We start from the raw sequence: 20692 nt of genomic DNA on the forward strand, positions 1-20692 counted from the left end.
TGTGCTTATTCTATATATTTTTCCTTGAAGATCAACGCGGCCTCCTATTTAAAAGGCTTAAAACACTCTTCCATATTAAGCTCCATCTCCACTCACTAAAACCCCTCTTCACAGGAAAACAATGACAAGCGGAAGGAGACTCCCAAACCCCAATCAGTGCCAGTAATAAGCACAAGGGCCCAGTGGTTCTCAAGGCTGGGGAAGAAGGGCATAGGAAGGAGGGGTCTAAAAACGTGGGTATACAGCTCAAATGACAAGGTGTACCTGAGAGTGGTGTGGCAGCTGGACATCAGTGCCAACTCGTGCTCAATAATGTAGCTGCTCGAGCGAGACTGCCTGAGCCCAAGCCCCGGCTCTTCACTCCCCAGTTAGTTACTGCTTCTAACATGGACAATGGGAGCCACTCTAGAACGCATCTCCCAGGACTGCCGTGAGGGTCAGGCTGACGCAGCCGAGGACTGAGCGCACGTCCCGGCAGACTGCTGGCCCCCAGAGGCCTGCTGTTACGCCTGTTCCTAGAAGACATTTCTCTCACACGTCTAAGTGATCTCTAAGAGCTGCGTGGAACAGCATTCAGAAACTCGATTACCAGAAGAGGGGTAGGTAAAGGAAATGCCTTTTGCTTTTATTATAGTGCTTTTTAATGTGTAGGGGTTTTAATAATTTATATGGCCAAATATAGCCTTCTCCATTGTACTTTCTGTACAGGAAGCCATGCTTAAAGGTTCTTAACAATGCCACGGCTCTGAACATTTGCATACTTTCCCTCTGATATTTTTTATTTAATCCATCTTGAATTTATTCTTACTCATAACAGGGATACACATATTCTTTCCCCAAGTGGCGACTCACTAAGCCACACTTACAGAATAATCTGCTTTCCCCCCACTTACGTGAAAAGCCATGCAAAAGCATATACTAAAGCTCCTTAGTCATTCATACAAATTCTATTTGTACATCTAATAAATACTTAGCATCAATTTATGTACTAGCTTTGGTTTATGTACTGTTGTCAATATCCACTGTGTTTCTCATAGTTTTAGTCTTTCAAATACATGTAAAAATCTGCCAAATCCAAAACAAAAACCATGTTGATATTCCAAGTACAGCTATGTTAAATTCAGAACTCAGATTTGGAAAGGCACAAGACGTGATGATGGTTTTAGGTGTCAGCAGTCCGTTCCTTCCCACTGCTGAATAGCAATCTACTGTACAAATGGACCACAGCCTCTTTATCCACTCATCAGTTAAGGACACTCTCTGGCTGTTTGCAGCTTGGGGTGATTATGAATAAAGCATACACATTCACTTAGAAGTTTCTGTGTGACACCACTTTCATTTCCTTGGATAAACATCTAAGAGAGTGCTGGGTAATACAATAAAGATCTGTTTAATTTTATTTAAAAACTGCCAAGTGCTTTCAGAAAGCGGCCACGTGACTTTACATCTCAAATAGCATGTGCGGCTTCCAGGTGCTTCCCACTGTCACTAGCACTGGGTATTCGTCTATGGTGTTTGTCTGGTTTAGCTACGCTTAGTGGGATGAACGGTGGCCCCTAGAACTTATGTTCACATCCTGCTCCCCAATCTGGATGCCTCTTTCTTTCCTGTCTCGCTGTGCTGCTAGGACCTCTAGCATGAGGCCGAACAGGACTGGTGATAGGGAATATCCTTGACAAGTCCCTTGATTTCAGGAGCTGATTTCACGCTATGACCATTAAGAACGATGGTGGCCATCATGGGTTATTTCTTTTTGTTTTTTAGAGGGTTTTATCAGTCTCCAAGTTCCTTTCTATTCCTAATTTGCTGAGACATTTTATAAAAAAGAATTTAATGAAGTGATCACGTTTTTACTTCTTTAGTCTATTGATGAGAGTTATATTGATTGATTTTTATTAAAACTATTTTTATAGAGCAATTTTTCAAGTTCACAGCAAAATGGAGGGGGAAGGTATAGACTGCCCATATACTGTCTGCTCCCACAGGTGCACAGCCTACCCCATTACCAACATCCTCTATCACAGTGGTGCATTTATGACAATCCATGAACCTCCACGGACACGTCATAACCACCCAGAGTCCAGTTTACATTGTAGTTTACTCTTGGTGTTGTACATTCTAGGAGTCTGAACAAATGTATAATGACAAGTATCTGTCGCTCCAATATTACACAGAGCATTTTCACTGCCCTAAAATTCCTCTGTGCTCTGCCTATTAATTTTGCCCCCACCGCCAACCTCTGGCAACTACTGATTTTTTCACTGTCTCCACAGTAAAATATGACATTTTCCAGTGTGTCATATAGTTGGAATCATACAGTATGTAGCCTGTTCAGACTGGCTTCTTTCATTTCCTTCTTTTCACTTGCATTTAAGGTTCCTCCATGTCTTTTCACGGCATGAGGGCTCATTCTTTAGTGCTGAATAGTATTCCACTGTCTGAACTACAGTTTATTTATCCACTCACCTTGGTTGCCTCCAAGTTTTGGCAACTATGGATAAAGCTGCTAAACGATTATTTGCAGGTTTTTGTGTGAATGTAAGTTTTCAACTCCTTTGGGTAAATACACCAAGGAGCACAACTGCCGGATCGTATGGTAAGAGTTTGTTTAGTTTTAGTAAAAACTGCCAAACTGTCTTCCAAATTAGGTGTATCATTCTGTGTTTCACCAACAATGAATGAGTTCCTGTTGCTTGGCAGTCTCGCCAGCATTTGGTGTTGCCAATCACGTCTTGTGGATTTGCTAGTGTTGTTCTTACTGATTTTCTGCCTACGTGTTATGCCAATTTCTATTACAACAGCCTTAGATTTATAGAAAAATGGCAAAAATAGTACAGAGTCCCCATATGACCCATACCCAGTTTCCCCCATTATCATCTTACATTTGTTACAATTAATGAACCGATACTCATACATGAAATCCACACTTCACTCAGACTTTCTTAGTTTTCACTTAAAGCTGTTTCTCTGTTCCAGAATCCATCCCGGACTTCACATTATATTGAGCTGTCGTGTTTCCTTGGCCTCCTCTTGGCTGTGATAGTTACTCTACTGGTCAGGTATTTTGCAGGCTGTCTCTCCACTGGGATTTGGTCTTGTTTTTCTCATGATCATGGGTCTCTGAGAGGAAGACCACACAGGGAGAATGCCATTTTCATTATATCGTATCAAGGGCACAGACCATCCACGTAACTTATCACTGGCTGTTGACTCTGACTGTCTGGCTGAGTGTCTGTCAGGTTTCTCCACCACGACTGACGAGGACCTGCCAGGTTCTCGTTCCTCTGCTCCTGTGCTGCGCTCTTCAGGAGGAAGTCACGGCCGCAGTCAGCACGTAAAGAGTGGAGGGTTTAGTTCTTGCTCCTGAGAAGGGGTTATGAACTGTCTGAACTCTCCTCCATGGGAGACTTGTCTCTCTTCCCTCACTTATTTATTCATCATTTATTTACAGCAGTATGGACTTTCGGACATTTTACAATTTACGTTATGATAAGATACTACTTTATTTTATTGTGCAAGCAATTCCAGCTTGGCCAATGGGAGCTCTTGCAGAGGGCTCCCTGCCCTTCCCAAGGCCCTCTTCCCGCGGGGTTTCTGAGCGTGCCCTTACTTTCCTCACTACCTGACGCTCCACACTCATCTTAGCCCAGTATCTCGTACCCCAGTCGCAGAACCAGCCACTTCTCCACGGAGCCCTGGGTCCTTTTGCTGAAGAAGAGTATTAGAAATTGCGGCCTGGGCACAGCGCCCCTGTTCCTCGTGGCAGGTCACTACTGCAGGTCCTCACAGCTCACAGAGCGACTCTCCCTGTGCTTTAACTCTCCGTATTTCAGGACAGGCGATGTCTAACATCCTACACTGATTCTCTTCCCGCATATGTCAAAGTTTACCAATGAGCCCAAAGGCATTCTTCACTTCTGTTGTATTTTTTCACTTCTAGCATTTCCATCTGATCTTCCATATCTCTGTTAAAATTCTCCATCCGTTTTACACATATTGTCCACTTTTTCCACAAGCCTTTAACATGTTAATCATAGTTATTTAAAATTCTGGACAGATAGTTTCAACATTTTTTAATCTAGTTCCATTAATTGCCTTTTCTCCTTAGACCTCTGTTAGGGTTCTTTTATCTTGTTTCTTTGTCTTGCAATTTTTGGTTGAAACGTGGATATCTTATGTAAGATCACAGAAACTGATGTGAATAGTATTTGCTGTGAACGACAAAGGTCCTTTTCCCCCCAGGTCTTTAGTATGGGGTTTTTAGACCAACTTGTAGTCAGCAGCTGAGCGAGGCTGGATTTTGTTGTTGCTATGGTTGGTTTCTCTCAGTGCACTAAAGACTTCGCATTTGTCTCAAGTTACTTTGTGTTTATAGTCAGGGCTCTGTTGCCAAGTTTTTCTCAATGTCTGCTCCCTCCTTAGCTAAAGTCCTTCCCTTTAAGCTTGCTCCTGCGCCTTGAGGGTCTGCTTCCACACTCAAGCCTTTCCCCTGTCGGCAGACTGCTGTGGCAGCCTGGTGGGGGGGTGGGGGGAGAAATGCTCTGTTGTTCTAGGTCAGCCTCAGTCTCAGGCAGCCAGTGTCCCTGGGTCTCAGGGGTGGGGCTCCTCAGAGATCCTGCCCTGACTTCAGGGGTAGGGGAACCCTAATAGTCTGGGCCCTGAACATGTCCTTGCTCGTCCAGTGGGAAAGAGGTTCCCTGGTTCCTTGCTCTCACTTGCAAATGGTCTTCACCTGGGTCTTTAGGATAATAGGGTTTGCTACCCATTCCCTGGTGGCTTAAGGGTTTTATTCAATAGGGACAAAAACAGAGAAGGATCCTAATGGGGAATCATGTATCTCCCCAAAGGCTGCTGCTGCATTTCCTCAGGCCTATTCTGCAAGCAAAGCTTTCTCCAGTCTCTCACCAGTCGCCTGTACCTCTTGAGAAGGGCTTACAGGTACGTGCCAACTACCCTTGTGTCTACAGTTCTTGGGGTATCTTTGCTCTCCTTGCCCTTAAAATGCTTTGGGAGTTACACAACCTACCATCATTCTACATTCATAAAAAACATACTTGAATTACAAGATTTTTCAGGATGAAAAATGAAACTGCACATGAAAGCACCCCAGCCCCTCAGCAGAAGACAGGAACTCTAGTGTGCACTAACCCACCCTCTTCTCCTCACTTCTTGAGTTTTATTAAAATAATCTGGAATTTACTGCATTTTTTCAACATTTGGCTTATTCAGTTATTCACTCTTAATAGTCACATTAATTTTCACATTCCTATCTGTTTCATTTATCATTACTTTCACCAAAATATTTCCTTAAGTTCTTTATTCTAACTTATTTTTCTGTTTGGCTTTGGTAAAGTCCATCTTCAAGTAATTCACCCCAGGAACAGAAGACAGACGGAACACTGAGGTCTCACACTTGAAAATGTCTCTTGCCTTTACACATCAAGAAAAGTATTTCAGGGTCACAATCCTGCCCTGTTTTTCAGTGTTTATTAAGCTTTACAAATGAGATGTCTGGCAGTGTGATTTGTTCTGGAGTACACCCATTTCTTCTTGTCCAAATATTTTTAAGATTTACCTTTCATCCTAGAGATTCAGAAATCTCATAAGGATAAGACTAAGATATTAGTCGTCACCCTCCCCTCTCCCTTAATTTAATCCTGCTTAGTATCTGATAAACCTTTATGGTCTGGGGATACGTTCCCTCTGATCAAAAACTTCCCCCTATTATTTCTTTTATTGTTGTATTGTCTCCATTTGCTCTAAGTTGTGCGATTATGTGGGGTTTTTCCTCTTCCATGTGCATCCTTTTTCTCAGATTTATTCCTTTCTCAAGCCAGAGCAGTCAATATAAATCTCACAGCACCAGCTCACGTGCGTTTAAACCATTTTAAGAGATGATGCAATTGCCATGCAGTGTGAGTAGAAGGTAACAGTCCGGTACCACCTGATTAATACCTTAAGTCATTGGTTACATTATTTAAAATATGACTTACCAAGGAAGACATGGACAAAGTCAAAAACTGCAGATACAATCCCCAAATTATGACAAACTTGGACACTGCCCTTCCATGATCACTAAGCAAAGGTTAAAAGACCAGGAACAGAGAGCAGGACTGCGGAAAGCAGGGTTTGCTAAGGCTGTATTTACTATTTTGCTAGAAACAAAAATGATGTTACTAAAAGTAAATCCAGAAACCCCGGAGGGCTAAACCTGTCACCTGCTGACAGCAGACCTGTCCTTCTTCTTCATGCCCTCTGGTTCACTGGTTGGATCCAAAAGTGAGTAAGAAAATACAAATTCTAGAATATAAACCACACATTCCTAGGACACTTGCATATACATACCTCTTCAAATTCTCATGCTCTAGGTAACAATTAGAAAACTCTGACAATTAATAAGTAAATTAGCTTTGGGTATAAAACTGTAAAAAAATAATATGACAAAACATTAAATGGCTGTCCAGAGGCACAAAAGTAGACTATATTTCTGATTCCGAAACACACAGTACAAGTTTTTCTTTAGTGCCTCAAGCCACCTGCCTACCCATTTTTAAGCAGCCTGATGAACCGTGGTGCCTCACACTGAAACTCCCCAGAAAACGTGAAGTCTCAAGTCAGCAAGCACTGGAAAGAACCACAAGATGGAAAGTCGCTTGGAGGAGAGCTGCAAACTAACCAGGAACGGCTATTTTCAATTTTCATAAGCAAAAAATAAGCTTCCTTTGTGTTTGAGTGATTTTACATGGTTTTGGCTTACTACAGTAGCATTTTGGTAACTACTTCATAAACCCAAATGACTAGAATCCAAATACTGCCAACAGTGTTCACCAATCCGTATTTTTCAACTACATCTATGTATCACGTTCATATAAAACTTATAGCTTGTATAGTAAAAAAAGATTCAGCACCTGAAAATGAAGGGTGTGATACTGCAGCTATCAACTAACAACTTAACTCTTAGTTTTTAAAAATTCTAAAAGCAAAACCAAAGGGCTTATTTTGTAGGATAAAAGAAAAACTTACGTTGGTCGCCGTGTCTCAAGTAAAGTCAGCAATATCTGAATAGCACTGACTATGGCTGATTCATTTTTCTCCTTGTGGAAAATATTTGACAGAAGCTGCTCTATAATTTCTTGCCTAGGGAAAAAAACCAACAGTCAAGTGCTAACTGCTGCACCATTTAACACCAGCAACTTCACAGAAAAAGATCATGGTATCAATAAAGCAAGCAGTACAAGTAAATATGCTCACTTGGGCATATTTGTTTTACTTAACAGTATTTCACTTCTAGTACATTTATTAAAGTAGGCATACGTATATATTCCTATCCCCTGCCTTTAGCAAAATCACTGGGGCCTGCCTGCCTTTGCCAATCTTGTGGAGAGCCAGAAAATACCCCTGGACTAGATGTCAGACGGGGGTATTAGAGAACAAGACTTAGAACCCTTTACCCCATTACCCCTACAAAAGAAGGGGAAGTTTTCAAAAAGGCTCTAATTAGAAACGTTTTTCCACAAAGGCACGAGTGTATAATTAATAAACACCTAAAACAGGTAAAAGAAAACATCAATTGCTGCATTTTGCTCTACAGTTAAAATCTGGTAAATCCTAACAATGTGGCAGCAATGAAATGGATGTGACTGAACCACTGCCCCAGAAGTATTCGCTACAGGCCCTTCCCGTTACACCTCGCCCACACGTGAACAAAGTCACAATTAATGTAAGATACAAGGGTGACCTGTTAGGTAAATTTATGTGCATGTTCTCAAGGGAAACCTCGGTTTCTTAGGGTCTCAGTCACTTTCAGGATCCATGTGGATTAAGAAATGGAGCCTCCCTTACAACATGGCGTGCAGCTGGGCTGTCCCTGCTGCTCCCCTGGCAGACACGCCAGCCATCCCACGGTGCAGCTGTGCTCACTGGGTACAGCAACAGCTCCTTTGCCAGGTTAGGGCAGCAAGTAGGAGAGAATCTCTTTCTATTTTGGGGAAGCAAATAAAACTGGTACCTCACCTAACTTCAGAGGAGCCCTTTGCAGGAAGCAGCTTTCAAGTACTCCCAGACCAGCCCTAAACTTGTGAGACCTCTACCCAAAAGAGCACTGTAGAAGTCACTCAACACACAGCAGTCAATAGAATAAATATTAAATTTGGGATTGAGCTCTGGAAAACAGACTGCTTTTTTTACAGTCAATATGCATATTCTTCAAATAGCAGCCCGGCTCCAGGAAGAGGGGACGGATGGACACAAGGCCGACTGCAGACACCCACCGCATCCATCAGCTGCCGCACTCCGGCTCCCCAGAGCGCAGGCCCACGCTTCCGTGAGGACGGGAGGGAGCGGCCAACAAAGAGGCTCTCTTTCATGGCTGCATCCAGTCGGAAATCTACTGTATCCGTGAAAGCATTCTACTCGTGGGCAAAAATGATACAATAACCAGCAAAATTTGACAATCAAGATGCAACACAGTATCTGAGCCATATTCTGAGCCCTGTGTAAACATGTAAGGATGACCAAATATACAGGACATCATAAACTGAAGGACTGAGCTTGCTGAACAGGATACAAGAAATAAATGCCTTCATACTCTTTAAATAATTAGGCATTTATTTACAAGTGAGAAAATATATTCACTTTCATTTTTTAAAAATGGAGTTCTTGGAGGGGAGGGTATAATACGCTCAGTGGTAGAGTTCATGCTTAGTGTACACGAGGTCCTGGTTTCAATCCCCAGTACCTCCATTAAATAAATAAATAAACCTAATTACCTCGCCCCTCAAAAACAAAAAAAAAATGAGTTTTTGGATGAGCATCGATAAAATTCATGATACGAACTGTTTTACGCAAGAAGCCATCCAGGGTCTCTCTCCAAGTCTTTTGAGATAGGCTCGCTTTTGTTTTGTTTTTTTATATGGGCAGCTAAGAGTAAAGACTCCCTTCTATAAAATTAACGGGCTCAACTGAGATCCAACTCCAACTCATTCTAAGCTCATTAGTATCAAGAATTGAGAGCTGCACAGTCCAACCCTAATGTAACCATGTTTAACAAAGACATTAAAAAGAACAAGAACAGTGGCAGCAAACGGAAGCAAGACTACCACTCGTACGTAACAATGCTAACTGTTCACACTCTTTCCAATTATCCACTCAACGTGGGGAAATGTCTTATTTTTGTTTATTAAAATAACTTTCAGTTGTATGGATGCAGGCCAAATGTATGCCCATACTTCACGGTAGATATTACTTCTGAAAATGTGTGAACTTAGAAAAACCAGTATGTGAAAGTTGGCCATTCACAGACTTCAAAATAGCACACCATCCCCAGGCTGTCTTCCACCTAAACGTGAGATATCTGTTCACTAGGAATTGTCTGAAAGTAAGAAATACAAAGAAATAAAACATACAAGATGTGTAACTCTTCAAATCAATCTGGTCAGGTGACCTCTAGTCAGCTGCTACAGTAAAGTAAATCCTAAGAAGAACTTCCAATAAAAATCATTGACTAAAATGGGTCAAATTAGTTCATACGTAAGACTATTTCCCCCCCTGAAGACCACGGAGGCAGTGACTGCAGTAATGATGTGACTGCCCCATCTTAAGACAGCTTTATAGAATTTAGTTTATAACTATTGGAAACGTTCAAAGTCTGCATGTAAGTATCATTTATTTACATTCTTACCCTGTTAGTCTCTGCTGAACATCAGGAGTGGCTGAGATCAGATAAACAGATTTTCCTGCCTTCTTACCTACCCAAGAGTATTTTGCAGAGACCAGATTCCCACATAAGGAAACTTACCAACCACTTACAACAGTAACATAACATAGAGCAGCAATACAAAAGAACAAGAAGGGAGTTTCAAACATACTTTTCTAGGGTGGCAAGCAGGGGATCTGGTTCTGTACTGTTCTGAATTTGTAACATCTGGTCTCTGCTCAGGCGAACAATTTCACAAAGTGACTGTGATGCATTTGAATGTCGCTAAAGGAAAGAAGTACAATTTTAACTACAAAAACACATCAGAAGTCAAACTTTTAATAAACAGTTAGGCAAAATTGTTTAATAACACAAATTAATACTGACCATAAGCTACAGTTAAAAGAAAAAAAAGCCAAGGTCAAAAGAAATAGCATATGTAAAGCATGAATATTTTATAGTGCCAGGCTGAAGAGTTTTACTTAACAAGAGTGCAAACATAGTACATGTTACTTTGCGTACAGAGATCTGATTAAAGTTCTGGCAAGGAAAAATTTCTACAATTAAATACTTGAAGAAAAATACATCCTCAAAATATACACTTTTATCAGCACAGAAAGATGCATACACTTCTTCGGTTTAAAAACAAAAATCCAGCTTCCTGGAATACAGTAATGGATAAGAAATAGTGCGTCTTCTCCCAGTGTACAGGAAAGCTTGAAAACCCTGGCGCCAAACACTGCGTGTCCCGTGGCACGCGCACTGAGCACTCCCTGCAGACTGAGCAGCGTGCTCAGTGCAAGGAGAAGGAGGAGATTCCTGCACAGACGACAGTGCATACCCGGATATCAAAACCCACAATTTGGAACCAAGAGTCTAACATTTCCTTAATAAATACAAATTAGTCAGTATAATTTTAATATGCAATTCATCATTTAATACAAAACAGAAGTACCAACAGGACTGCCCAAAAGACAAAATTAACTTCTTGCAAGTACAGCAGAGATGGTGCTAATGCCCCAAATGCTTTGTTCTTTGCAAAGAACTTGCTGGAGAGTTGGGCTTCTCCTCTGTCAATTCCTCCTGGACCCTCCAGACAGGGAGGGTATCCTGCTGAACAATCATGTTCTTCTGCTCGAGAACGTGAACTTAGAGACGAACAAGCCTCGTCCAAGGATGTGATGTGCCCTCCCTCCCTGAGAGCAGGCAGCCCACACTCCTGTCTTCACTCACCACCACCTACACCAGCCACACTGCCACTGCATTGGAAGTGTGCCCTTAGATCCACCCAGCTCCCCCAGCCCCAGCAGGAGGGCTCATCACCCTAGCAGGCCAAAGGCTCCTTCGAAGCAGGGGCTCTCACACTCCAGCACCCGACACGGGTACGCACTGGAATGTCCCAAGTGTCAGAGGTAACAATACTGCAGGGGAGTGGGAGGGATCAACAGCCCCCTTAACGGTTAGTTTGGTTTTTTTCCGTTGTTGTTTTGGTTTGTTCTTTTAAAAGGGGTAGCGGGATAGGGAGCTCACTTTAGATAAACTCCAGGTACCAGAAGATTTTTAACAGACCAGAGTAGAAGGGGCTAGATCTGCCTTCACGAGAGAGAACCCCTCAGGCTGCACGCTCCTTCCTTTGCCCTGCTCCTCTGTAGTGCTCACTCTCCAACTAAGCCACCGCCTATAGGCATACAAGGAGGTCCCCGTAATCCATGACATACCCTGCATGCTGTCTGAGCCAACTCCTCTGTAGACACTAGACTGAGCCATACAGAACTGTCATTTCTGCAGAAGCTGGCAATTCCACGTGGCCCAGTCTGCTACTGAAGGCAGCAACAGGAGTAGCAGGAGAGAAGCACACCCGCTGTCCTGGTGACCCGCCTCCCGACAGGCCTCCCCCAGGACACGGCTCAATCTGCAAACTACAAGCGGCTTCAATTCTACTGCCAAGTCCATCTGTAGCACCAGGACAAAGGCCAAACCTGTCAGAGCACAAAAGCCCAAGCCAGGAATGAGCCTGACAGTGAGGGATTCACTGGTGACCAAGGTCCTGCTGTGCTGCCTGGAAAGCTTTAGCCAGAATGGAAAAAATAAATGCAGACAGATGCAACCACATCATTTGGGCTGAAGATGGGTATAAAAGAAAAAACAAGTATGGATGAAGGTCTGTAACAAAGGTGAACAGATGGAGCACAGAGTCCCAGCTCTAAAGAGACGACGGTGCCAGACCCAGGGCTCACTGTTTCACGTTTCTGGAAATTTTCTGGGTATCAGTAAAATGCAGTATTTTAAAAAGCCTTTAGTGTCCAGGAAACTGCCAACTTGAAGAATGCCAGTTCATCGCTGTCCTACCTACTCTCTGCCTTCATCCACACCTGGCACAATTATGCTCTGGGCCCAAATAAACATGTTCTTTTTTTAAAAAATCAAGTTTATAGTCACAAAAGAGAACTTACATCTTCTTCTTGCGATGGATGAACTATTTCCACAAGCCTCTGGATAATTTTCTCCTCATTTAACCACTGTAAAACACATTGTAGAAGGAATCATAGCAATGAGTAGCTCTGGTTCAAGCCCCAATGAAGATTAACATATTCGGAAATATCCATCACATTTTAAGTAGAATGTTACAGGTTTCTCTGGACTTTGAACACTACAGAAAATTAAAAGTCCCCCAAGGAAAATACCAGTGAATATGTTACTTTAACAGTAGCTGCAGTACCAACTCCTCCCCAAATCACAACACCCATATACGAAAATTCTACACATCAGTTTCTCAGCCGTGGGGTAACTCTCAGACACTGGGCACTGAAAGGGTCTGTGCTTTGGTTATTAAGGGCAAGAGGGGAATGGAATTTATACAACTTCTGTCCTAAGAGAGCATTCGCTTTAGAAAAGCAGTATTTAGTATCAAGCCTCTGGCTTAAAACATGATGAACTTTTAGATTCCAAAACCAAAACCACCACAGGAAATGTGGCGGCTGGGGGCACCACAGAAACAGAGTGTATCTGCCCTGTCACACATTAGCAAAGAGCTATTATCATGACGAGGACACTCTTCCTCATCTACACACGTACTACTGCCATGAATGAAATATGAAGGGCATGAGAATAAGAATGAATGAAAAATCAGCTGGTACAATCAATATTAACTCTGCAAGGAACACAAACACTATAACAAACAAGGTGCTTACAACCTAGAGAGGACGGACGGGGACACACACACACACACACACACACACACACACTCCAAAGGTTAAAGGAGATGGGGGATGGCAGTTAAGGGCTGGGTGGCAAGAAATCAAACACAATTTGCTAAAGGTGCAAAGAGAAAAATCTTAGGTATGTCTCCCCTCCTTAAGGAAGAACACATCAAAGAAAAATGCAAACAAAAGTCATTAGGAAACTACCACAAAGGTAGAGGCCCAACTTTACATTTTAAGATCAGTTTTTAAATGTGAACACGAATTACCTGACCCCCCAAGGGTTTTGTTCAAATGCAGACTCTGATTCAGTGGGGCAGGGGTGAGACCTGAGCTTTGGGATTTCTGACAGGCTCCCAGGTGATGTTTGGGACCACACTTTGAGTAGCAAAGTCCTGAAACAGGATGCAAACACCTCTACAGAGGGAGTGGGGCCTGAACACCTTGGGAAAATGTAGGAAACTTTGTGGGCAGTGAACTAGTCAGCCCTCCACCTGCTCACTGCCTCCACAGCTATTAACAAGCACCTACAGTCCAAGCCCATGTTGGGCTCCCAAATCAGTGTAAGACATTTAGGAGTTTCTAACCACCCTTCCCCTGACCTGTGCTTTTATTAACCACCTACCACTACATTCCCCCTCAAAAGCACGTCTATTCCTTTGGAAGTGGGCCCTACAATTCCTTTGGAAGTGACCAAGGGAATTCTAAGAAACCATACTGAATAACTTACCCCTATAATAATCTAAATATAAAGATGATCCTCCTCCTTATCCTCCACGGCTTCCCTGGAATCCCTAACCTCTACTGGGAAAGACTCACATATACAAAAACACACCTAAAGGGGACCAGCGCCCCAGTCTGGGGCCTCTTCCCGTGGGTAGCTCCCAGGATGTTCACCTGGTTCTGAGCCAGTTTCCTCACAATGACCACAGTTCTCAGTAGACCTCTGCCCGGTTCTACTGCTCCGGCCCTGACCCCATCCCTCAATGCTCCCAGTCACAAGAACACAGGACTGCCTGCCCACCTCGGCAGAACACGTCCTTTCCTGGGGAACCTCCTGACAGGCCCTTCTGTCTCTCCTCCTGATCCTTCCCGTCTTTAATTAACGTTTTCAATAAAACTCAGTTCCAGGGAAAAATTCTAAGGTGTGAGAGGTTGAGTATCAAAGATAGAATGGACTGGGAATGGCTCTGGGAGGAGGATGTGAAGGGAATGAGAGGGGAAGAGACAGACAAGAAGGGGAAGCAAAGGAGAGCGCCCGTGAGAAAGCGCGTCTTCGAGTCACTCACACTCCTCCTCGGCCCGCCCAGATGCCACCCAGGACAGCTCCTCAAGAGCACATATCCTGAAATGACCATCTCCCCAGATTTTAAAATATGTACCCTTTTGGACATAAACTCCATTCTCCTTACCCCCTGCTCCGAGGTATCCACAAGGAGAATGTTACTTCTGCAGCCTGACTCCCTACAAATACTAACGCCTCTGCTTTTTGACTCTCAGAGGTAACCCTGCAGCGTGACCACCTTCTCAAGGAGAAGGCCTCATAGGATACTCAGGTGAGACGCGCAGCTCTCAGCCGTCTTACTTCTGCTCTTACCACCAGACCAGCTTTAAGACAAAGCCTCTGTCCATTCTCCCTTCCTACTCCCGCTGAAGAACAAACCAGCAAAGGGAAAAGAACCCCACAAGGAAACAGCCCATGTCCCTAGAGTGCACACCTGGGATCCTAATCCTGCAAAGTCTAAGTTTCCTCCTATCTTGGAAATCCACCCCCTCCACCCCCAGTTTCCCAGTCACCTTTCCACCAACCCCTTGAATCCCGCCCAAACTGAGCAGCCCCGCGGCTCAGGCACCACCCCATCCCAGTGACACTGGCCACAATCTACTCACATTCAGCACATCTTGCCTGGGCTGCGGAGGCTCGATGCACGTCAGGAGCCGGAGCAACAAGTCCATGATAGCCGACGTCCCTATGTGCTTGATGATAAGGTCCACAAAGTCACGTTTCTTCTTTAGAAAGTCCACAATCTAGAGGAGAACAGGCCACAACTGAAAGACATGTTAACTTAACAAAATGTAACTTTAGGATGCTTTCAGTCCTGACCTATCCAGCTGCCCCCTCCAAAATCCCATCACCACTTCAAGGTGAGGAAAGGCAAATGCTGAATTAGTCGTAAGATACCAAACTGGAAAGCCGTCTGTTACAATACTCAAAAAACTCTCGGAAAAAACTCCTAAGTTACCACATGTTCCCTAATACAAACAAACCATAACAGAATCTTTTATTTCTGTTGACTTTCAGTATTAACTCTCAAAGAATGACGATCAAATTTAATGCCTTATACATATAAAGAGCAAGAGAATATACCACTTATCAGTTCATGGACATAAAGCAAGTCTACTGGGCTTTGCATTATAATGCAGATTAATATTCAAAATCCTAATTATACTCAAGCAAGTTAAGAAAAAAATTCAAACATGAAGATTTCTACATCAAAGTGACTAACTCACCCACTACAGAATAATCACATTTGGATTTTATTTCAGCAATACACCTGATCAGATTAATACAAGGAGGGTGAGTGTGGACAAGGTTGATAGTCACCCTGAGGGGACATGAGAACAGTAATGAAGTCATGGCTGCCACCTGGGTCTCCACTGTGCAGGGGAAGAATGTGACTGTCCTGTCCTAAACACCCATGCACACCTCCTCATTTCTGTCCGTGTGCACGAACCATCTGTTCAAAAGTCCCAGAAGAAGCATGGCCCTGACAAAGTCTCACTGAAGAGTCTCAAAGCCTGTCAACTGGGGTTGCTTAACTCGATGCTACAGATGAGGAAACTGAGGCTCAGATCGGTTAAGTATCTCACTAGAAGCTAAAAAGTGACTGCCCTGAGATGTAAACCTAGATTTCTATGTCCCCAAAGCCACAATTCTGCCATTAACCCACATGAAGAAGTCTAACAGCAAGAGGTGACAACTAAAACTGCTTCACACAAGCAGGTGTAAACACGGGATTAACCGTCACCCGTTGCTTCTCTAGACTGTGAGGGTAAACACTGTAACATAAACCCTCAAGAAGGTATACATAATTAATCCACTCACAACTGAGTCACACAGTAGTTTTTAAAAGCAGTGGAGGAGAGAGGAAGAAAAAGTCACAACTGACCAAAATACTGCGTTACTTAATGGCAAAAGCCCTGGATCTGGAGCCAGAGGCACAAGTCACAGCCAGTGCCATGGACAGCACAGCAAGGACAGCAAGATTTCCTGTATCGAGGACGACCCAGGTCACTGAGGCGCTGCCCATCCAACACTGACGGTGCCCCACGAGCTAGCAGAGGTCTGCACTGGGTCAGCCAGACTGCACTGAAGGGGCCCCACGCAGCACTGGGTCAACCAGACTGAGTCTGGGTTTTTTCGTTACTTGCAGTTACATATATTCTTACTAATTTATCATGTGATGGGAAGCCTTTATTTACACTCATAATTCTCAAAAGGATAGAAAGGTGCCAGTCTGACTTTTCCTGTAGCTAAGAGAGCAGGGTTATTGAATCCTCTCGTTACTAAGGGCTGAACCAAGAAGCACAACAAGCAACAGAGTGAAGGGCCTTTGCTCAGGGTTCACCTGGCATGTGCCATCGTCCTCACACGCTAAGTTCTGACCTTAAAGATCAATACAAATACTGTCCATCACTCTGTACTAAAGGTGCACTGAAACCAGGACCCACAAATCTGGGTTTCCCTAGCACAGAGTGAGAAGAAATAGCACGAAGAAGGTGAAGACCAGTCTCGATCAAGGCTACAAGCATCTGGAACTGACTGGTAACTTACACTGCTTACACTGACGGGATGAGCTGCACTTTCCCCTGTCAGTCAGCAGTGCTGTCACTTCTCATCAAAAGACAGGAGGAGGAAAGACAATCTATCAGAGTGATTGTGATTCAGGGACTACTATCTAAGAAAAAAGAATCTCAATTCCAATACATTTAGGAAGGTAATCCTTCTCAATTAAGAACATGAAAGAACGACCTCGTCTTCCTAAAATACAACATGTACCCACATGGCACAGGATGGACGGACTGGGCCTAAAATAGTTCCAGTCCCTGCAGTCTGCTGACAGCAAGGACGGGTCACGGAGCCTGTTCTCCACACGAAGGATGCCAGGCCCGACTGGTTTGACCGCCTGCACCCCTGTCATCACACCCTCACTGGCTGCACTCTGGCAGAACTACCAGTCTGTCCTCGGGCACCTGAGGCTCTTGTTGCTCCCTGGGCGCCTGTTTCCATAAGTGGATCACAACCTCCTTGTAAGCAGATCCTTTTCCACACCAATACCCACTAGAGCGGTGATTCTCACACTCTGGCCAGCGTCAGAGTCATCTGGAAGGCTTGTTAAAACCCCAGATGCTGGGCTCCAGCCCGAGTGTCCGATTCAGTCAGTCTGGAATGGGGCTCAAGATCCTGCTTTTCAAACAAATTCTCATGTGGCCCTCATTCAAGAACCACTACACATACAACAGACACTTAAGAAAACAACTTCCCAACTACATATAGAATTAAGAACAAAACAAAGCATAGGGGGCAGGGTGGGACGTGGGGACATGCCAGATAACACCACGGAGGAGGAGGAGAGGGGGAGGAGGTTCCTGCCGTAACAGTCAGGTATGAACTTCTGTCACGTACTACTGGAAAGAACAGAAGAGCTACACATGTATGTTTATGACAGTCAATACCCAGATGTCTCGAGTTTTTGAGTGGAATCAAAATAGAAGTAATTGCCATCTGTGTGAACTACCATCAATTACATTTCTGGGAAAGCTTTATAAGTTTCATTTGTGGTCATCATTAGGGGAAACAAACAAAAAAAGTCACTTTATCACAGAGTCACTAAGAAGCCACTCACACACTCAAGGCACTCAGTGTGCACCGTCATGCTGTCTTCACAAACGGACACCCAACATTCTCATGCTTCTGACTACTTGTCAAAAGAAGAAACGGAAGTATATTAAAAAACTGAGATGTGAGGCACTCAGAAAGAAGAGGTCAAGTTAAGCATATTCATTAATGTGTAAGTCAGTGTTAAGTCAGCAAGCACTTGAATGCTTAATGTTTAAAATATATTCTCTTATAGAGCCTGGACTTAAGGCACAACTCAGAACACTGAAGGAACAAAATTACCGGGGGATCATCTCAGGAGGATGATCAGCCCTAATACTTACCTTTTGGAAAACAATATTTACCTGTTCTGGTTTTCTGCTGATAAGAATACTTAGCACCTTGCTGAAGAAACTGGCAAGTAGTGGGTTCAAAGGGGAATCGTTTAGGAGGAAGCTATACAATTTCATTAGCAAGGATTCATCTTCTCCCAGTCTATCATTCATTTGGGAGACATCAGAAGTGAGCAACTCACAAGATATATTTGGATACCTAGAAGAACAGGATACTTACATCATCATCTATATTAACAGTTTAATTACATAAAGTAAAACACAAATCAGAAAAACTTCCTAAAACTTGCGAAAAATTAAAAAACCATCTTCTGGGGATGAGAAAATAATTCCAATCTATTCTGTCCAATCTCTACATTAAAGTGAATTTTATTGTGTGTCTAAAAAAATGGTTTCTAAACCCACTTTTAATAGGAATACATTTCCCCAAAGAAAACCAGAGCACACCGAGGACTCAGAGTCCAGGGAGTCGTGTTGCAGGGCGCGGCCTCCTCAGCTGGGGGGATGCCGCAGTCAGAGCCCGGAGCCACAGCCCGCGGCGGCCTCCTCTGGCGGGGAAAGCGGCACAGTCTGCGGGCCGCCACCACAGCGGCCGCCGGCTTCCAGCAACCCGCACCACACACAGCGCCCTGCAGCCGCTCAGGACACACCCAAGTCCCTGGACTGGCTGCTACAGTCCCAGAGGGGTTGTAAACGGTACCAGAAAGTTCTTCTGGGGGGCTTATCAAGTGTTCAGTCTACATTACATCTTAAAAGATTCTACACATTCCAGTATACTGAAGTGGAGAACAGGACAGCAGCCTGAGTCACCCAGTGGGAAAGCTGTGTATAAAACATGTGCTTTCCACACCAGCCTTCCAGGCTCTTCCGGGGATCCGTCCATCATCAGATCTCCCTGCTGTGGGACAGTCCTCTTCTACAAACCCGACAGCCCTAGAAATACCTGCACCCCGAAAGCACGTTTACCTCTGAGCACCAGGGCGCTCGCTCTCTCTGAAAAAGAGGCAGTAGACCCATTTTCTCCACTCACTTCTTTTACCACAAATGACTTTTCATCTGTTTCCAACAACAACAACGTGCCCCCCCCAAGGATGTCCAGACTACACTCTCCCCAACCCACAGTTCACTTCTCTGCTCTCTATTCCTCCCTTTCGAGCAGCCAGGATCCAGAACCAACTAGTCATCAGGGTGGCAAGCTCAAATGTTAACAGGGAGGTGACAAAACAGCCCCGAGGGGCTATACAACGCAGGAGACCGTGGGCTAGAACCCAGGCAACAGCCCTCCAGGCGTCCCAGATAAGCAAGTGGCTGCCTGTTTGGAGATCCCTGGCTTGAGAAGCAACTGGCAACAGAGCACAAAGCTGCAGAACCTAGAGGACCCGCTGTTTGGTCGGAAGACTGAACAGTATGAGAACATCCCCAAATGAACCTTTGTAGGGAGGAAAAAACTGAAAAGACAGGCAACAGAACTGGCAGTTGTGAGGGCATGAAGATCACATTATCAAATAGTTGTCTTCTAGAGGCTTCTGGCTCAGCCAAATTAAAGTCTCCCTCGCTATATAGAACATATGGGCTCAAAGATGCCATAACATAAAGTCACCATTATGCCAGGGGCAGGATTATGCAGTGGTTACAGGTGTGGCTTCTGGAGTCACACCATCCAGCTTTCTAGAACCTACCTCCACCACTTATAAGCTCTGTGACCTTAGGCAAGTTACTTAACTTCTCTGGGCCTCAGTTTCCAAGAACGCAGTATTAAGACAATAGTCCTTACCTCACAGGGGAGGAGAATACACACAAAATACTGAGGGAAAAAAAGGCCTGAAATAAATACATGCTAGCTGTTTTAATTCTGCTTTATTTTGTACTTCATAAAACTGCAGAAATACTGCTATGCTGGGGGGAGGGTATTGTCTGAACTGCCCCAATTTCAAAGTTGCTGGCAAAGGATTGGTAAAAGGTAGGAGACCTCAACCCTGACTGTAAACCCAGTGTATAGAGAGTATTCTCAAAATTCTGACGCAAGGTCCAGTGGAGGGCACAGGTATCTTTTTAAATTTTCATGAATTTTTCACCGTTTTCCATGGATGACTTGGAGGCAGGATCTAGCTGAAGAAGAAGGCATATCCAGCCCAGGCACTGATACAAAAGGCTCCAAGTTCTGGTTGAGAACAGGCTGGACTACTCTCGCTCTCCCTCCCTACTCCTTAAGATTAAACCAGCTTCTCAAACACCCAGAGACTTCCTCTACTCCACCTCTCAGCAAGGCCATCCCCACCCCCAACTCTTTGACCTTGACTGTCCTGTCCTAGAACACAGAAATAATCAGAAGAGAGCCCAGTGCAACTGCATCCCTGACCTGCATCTGGGCCCCTTCCTCCTGCTGCACAGGAGCCATCCTTGCTCCTAAAGCCACCGCAGCTTGATGGCTGGCACTCCCTTCACCGACTCAAGCACAGCATGTCACCAAATCACCGAATCTCCCGCTCACAGCACATAAACCCCCAATGCTTCCTCTATCTAGGAAAAAACCAAACAGCACTCCTCTGCTGACTCTGCACCTGCC

General features: G+C 44.2%; 1 protein-coding gene across 21 annotated transcripts in view; it reads right to left on the reverse strand.

Annotated features, from left to right (window-relative positions):
- PPP6R3 (protein phosphatase 6 regulatory subunit 3) overlaps positions 1-20692 on the reverse strand; it is a 114642-nt gene that overhangs the window by 43151 nt on the left and 50799 nt on the right. For 20 of the 21 annotated variants that reach the window (XM_031448397.2, XM_031448392.2, XM_031448391.2 and 17 more), the window contains 5 exons: positions 18139-18325; positions 14785-14922; positions 12148-12213; positions 9867-9979; positions 7024-7137 (listed from right to left, as the gene is read on the reverse strand). In XM_031448397.2, the coding sequence (XP_031304257.1) occupies positions 7024-7137; positions 9867-9979; positions 12148-12213; positions 14785-14922; positions 18139-18325 (618 nt within the window). The remainder of the gene's footprint in view (positions 1-7023; positions 7138-9866; positions 9980-12147; positions 12214-14784; positions 14923-18138; positions 18326-20692) is intronic. The other variant, XM_064492048.1, reaches the window with a different exon arrangement.

Source organism: Camelus dromedarius, chromosome 12, assembly GCF_036321535.1.
Source record: "Camelus dromedarius isolate mCamDro1 chromosome 12, mCamDro1.pat, whole genome shotgun sequence".
Lineage (NCBI taxonomy): Eukaryota > Metazoa > Chordata > Mammalia > Artiodactyla > Camelidae > Camelus > Camelus dromedarius.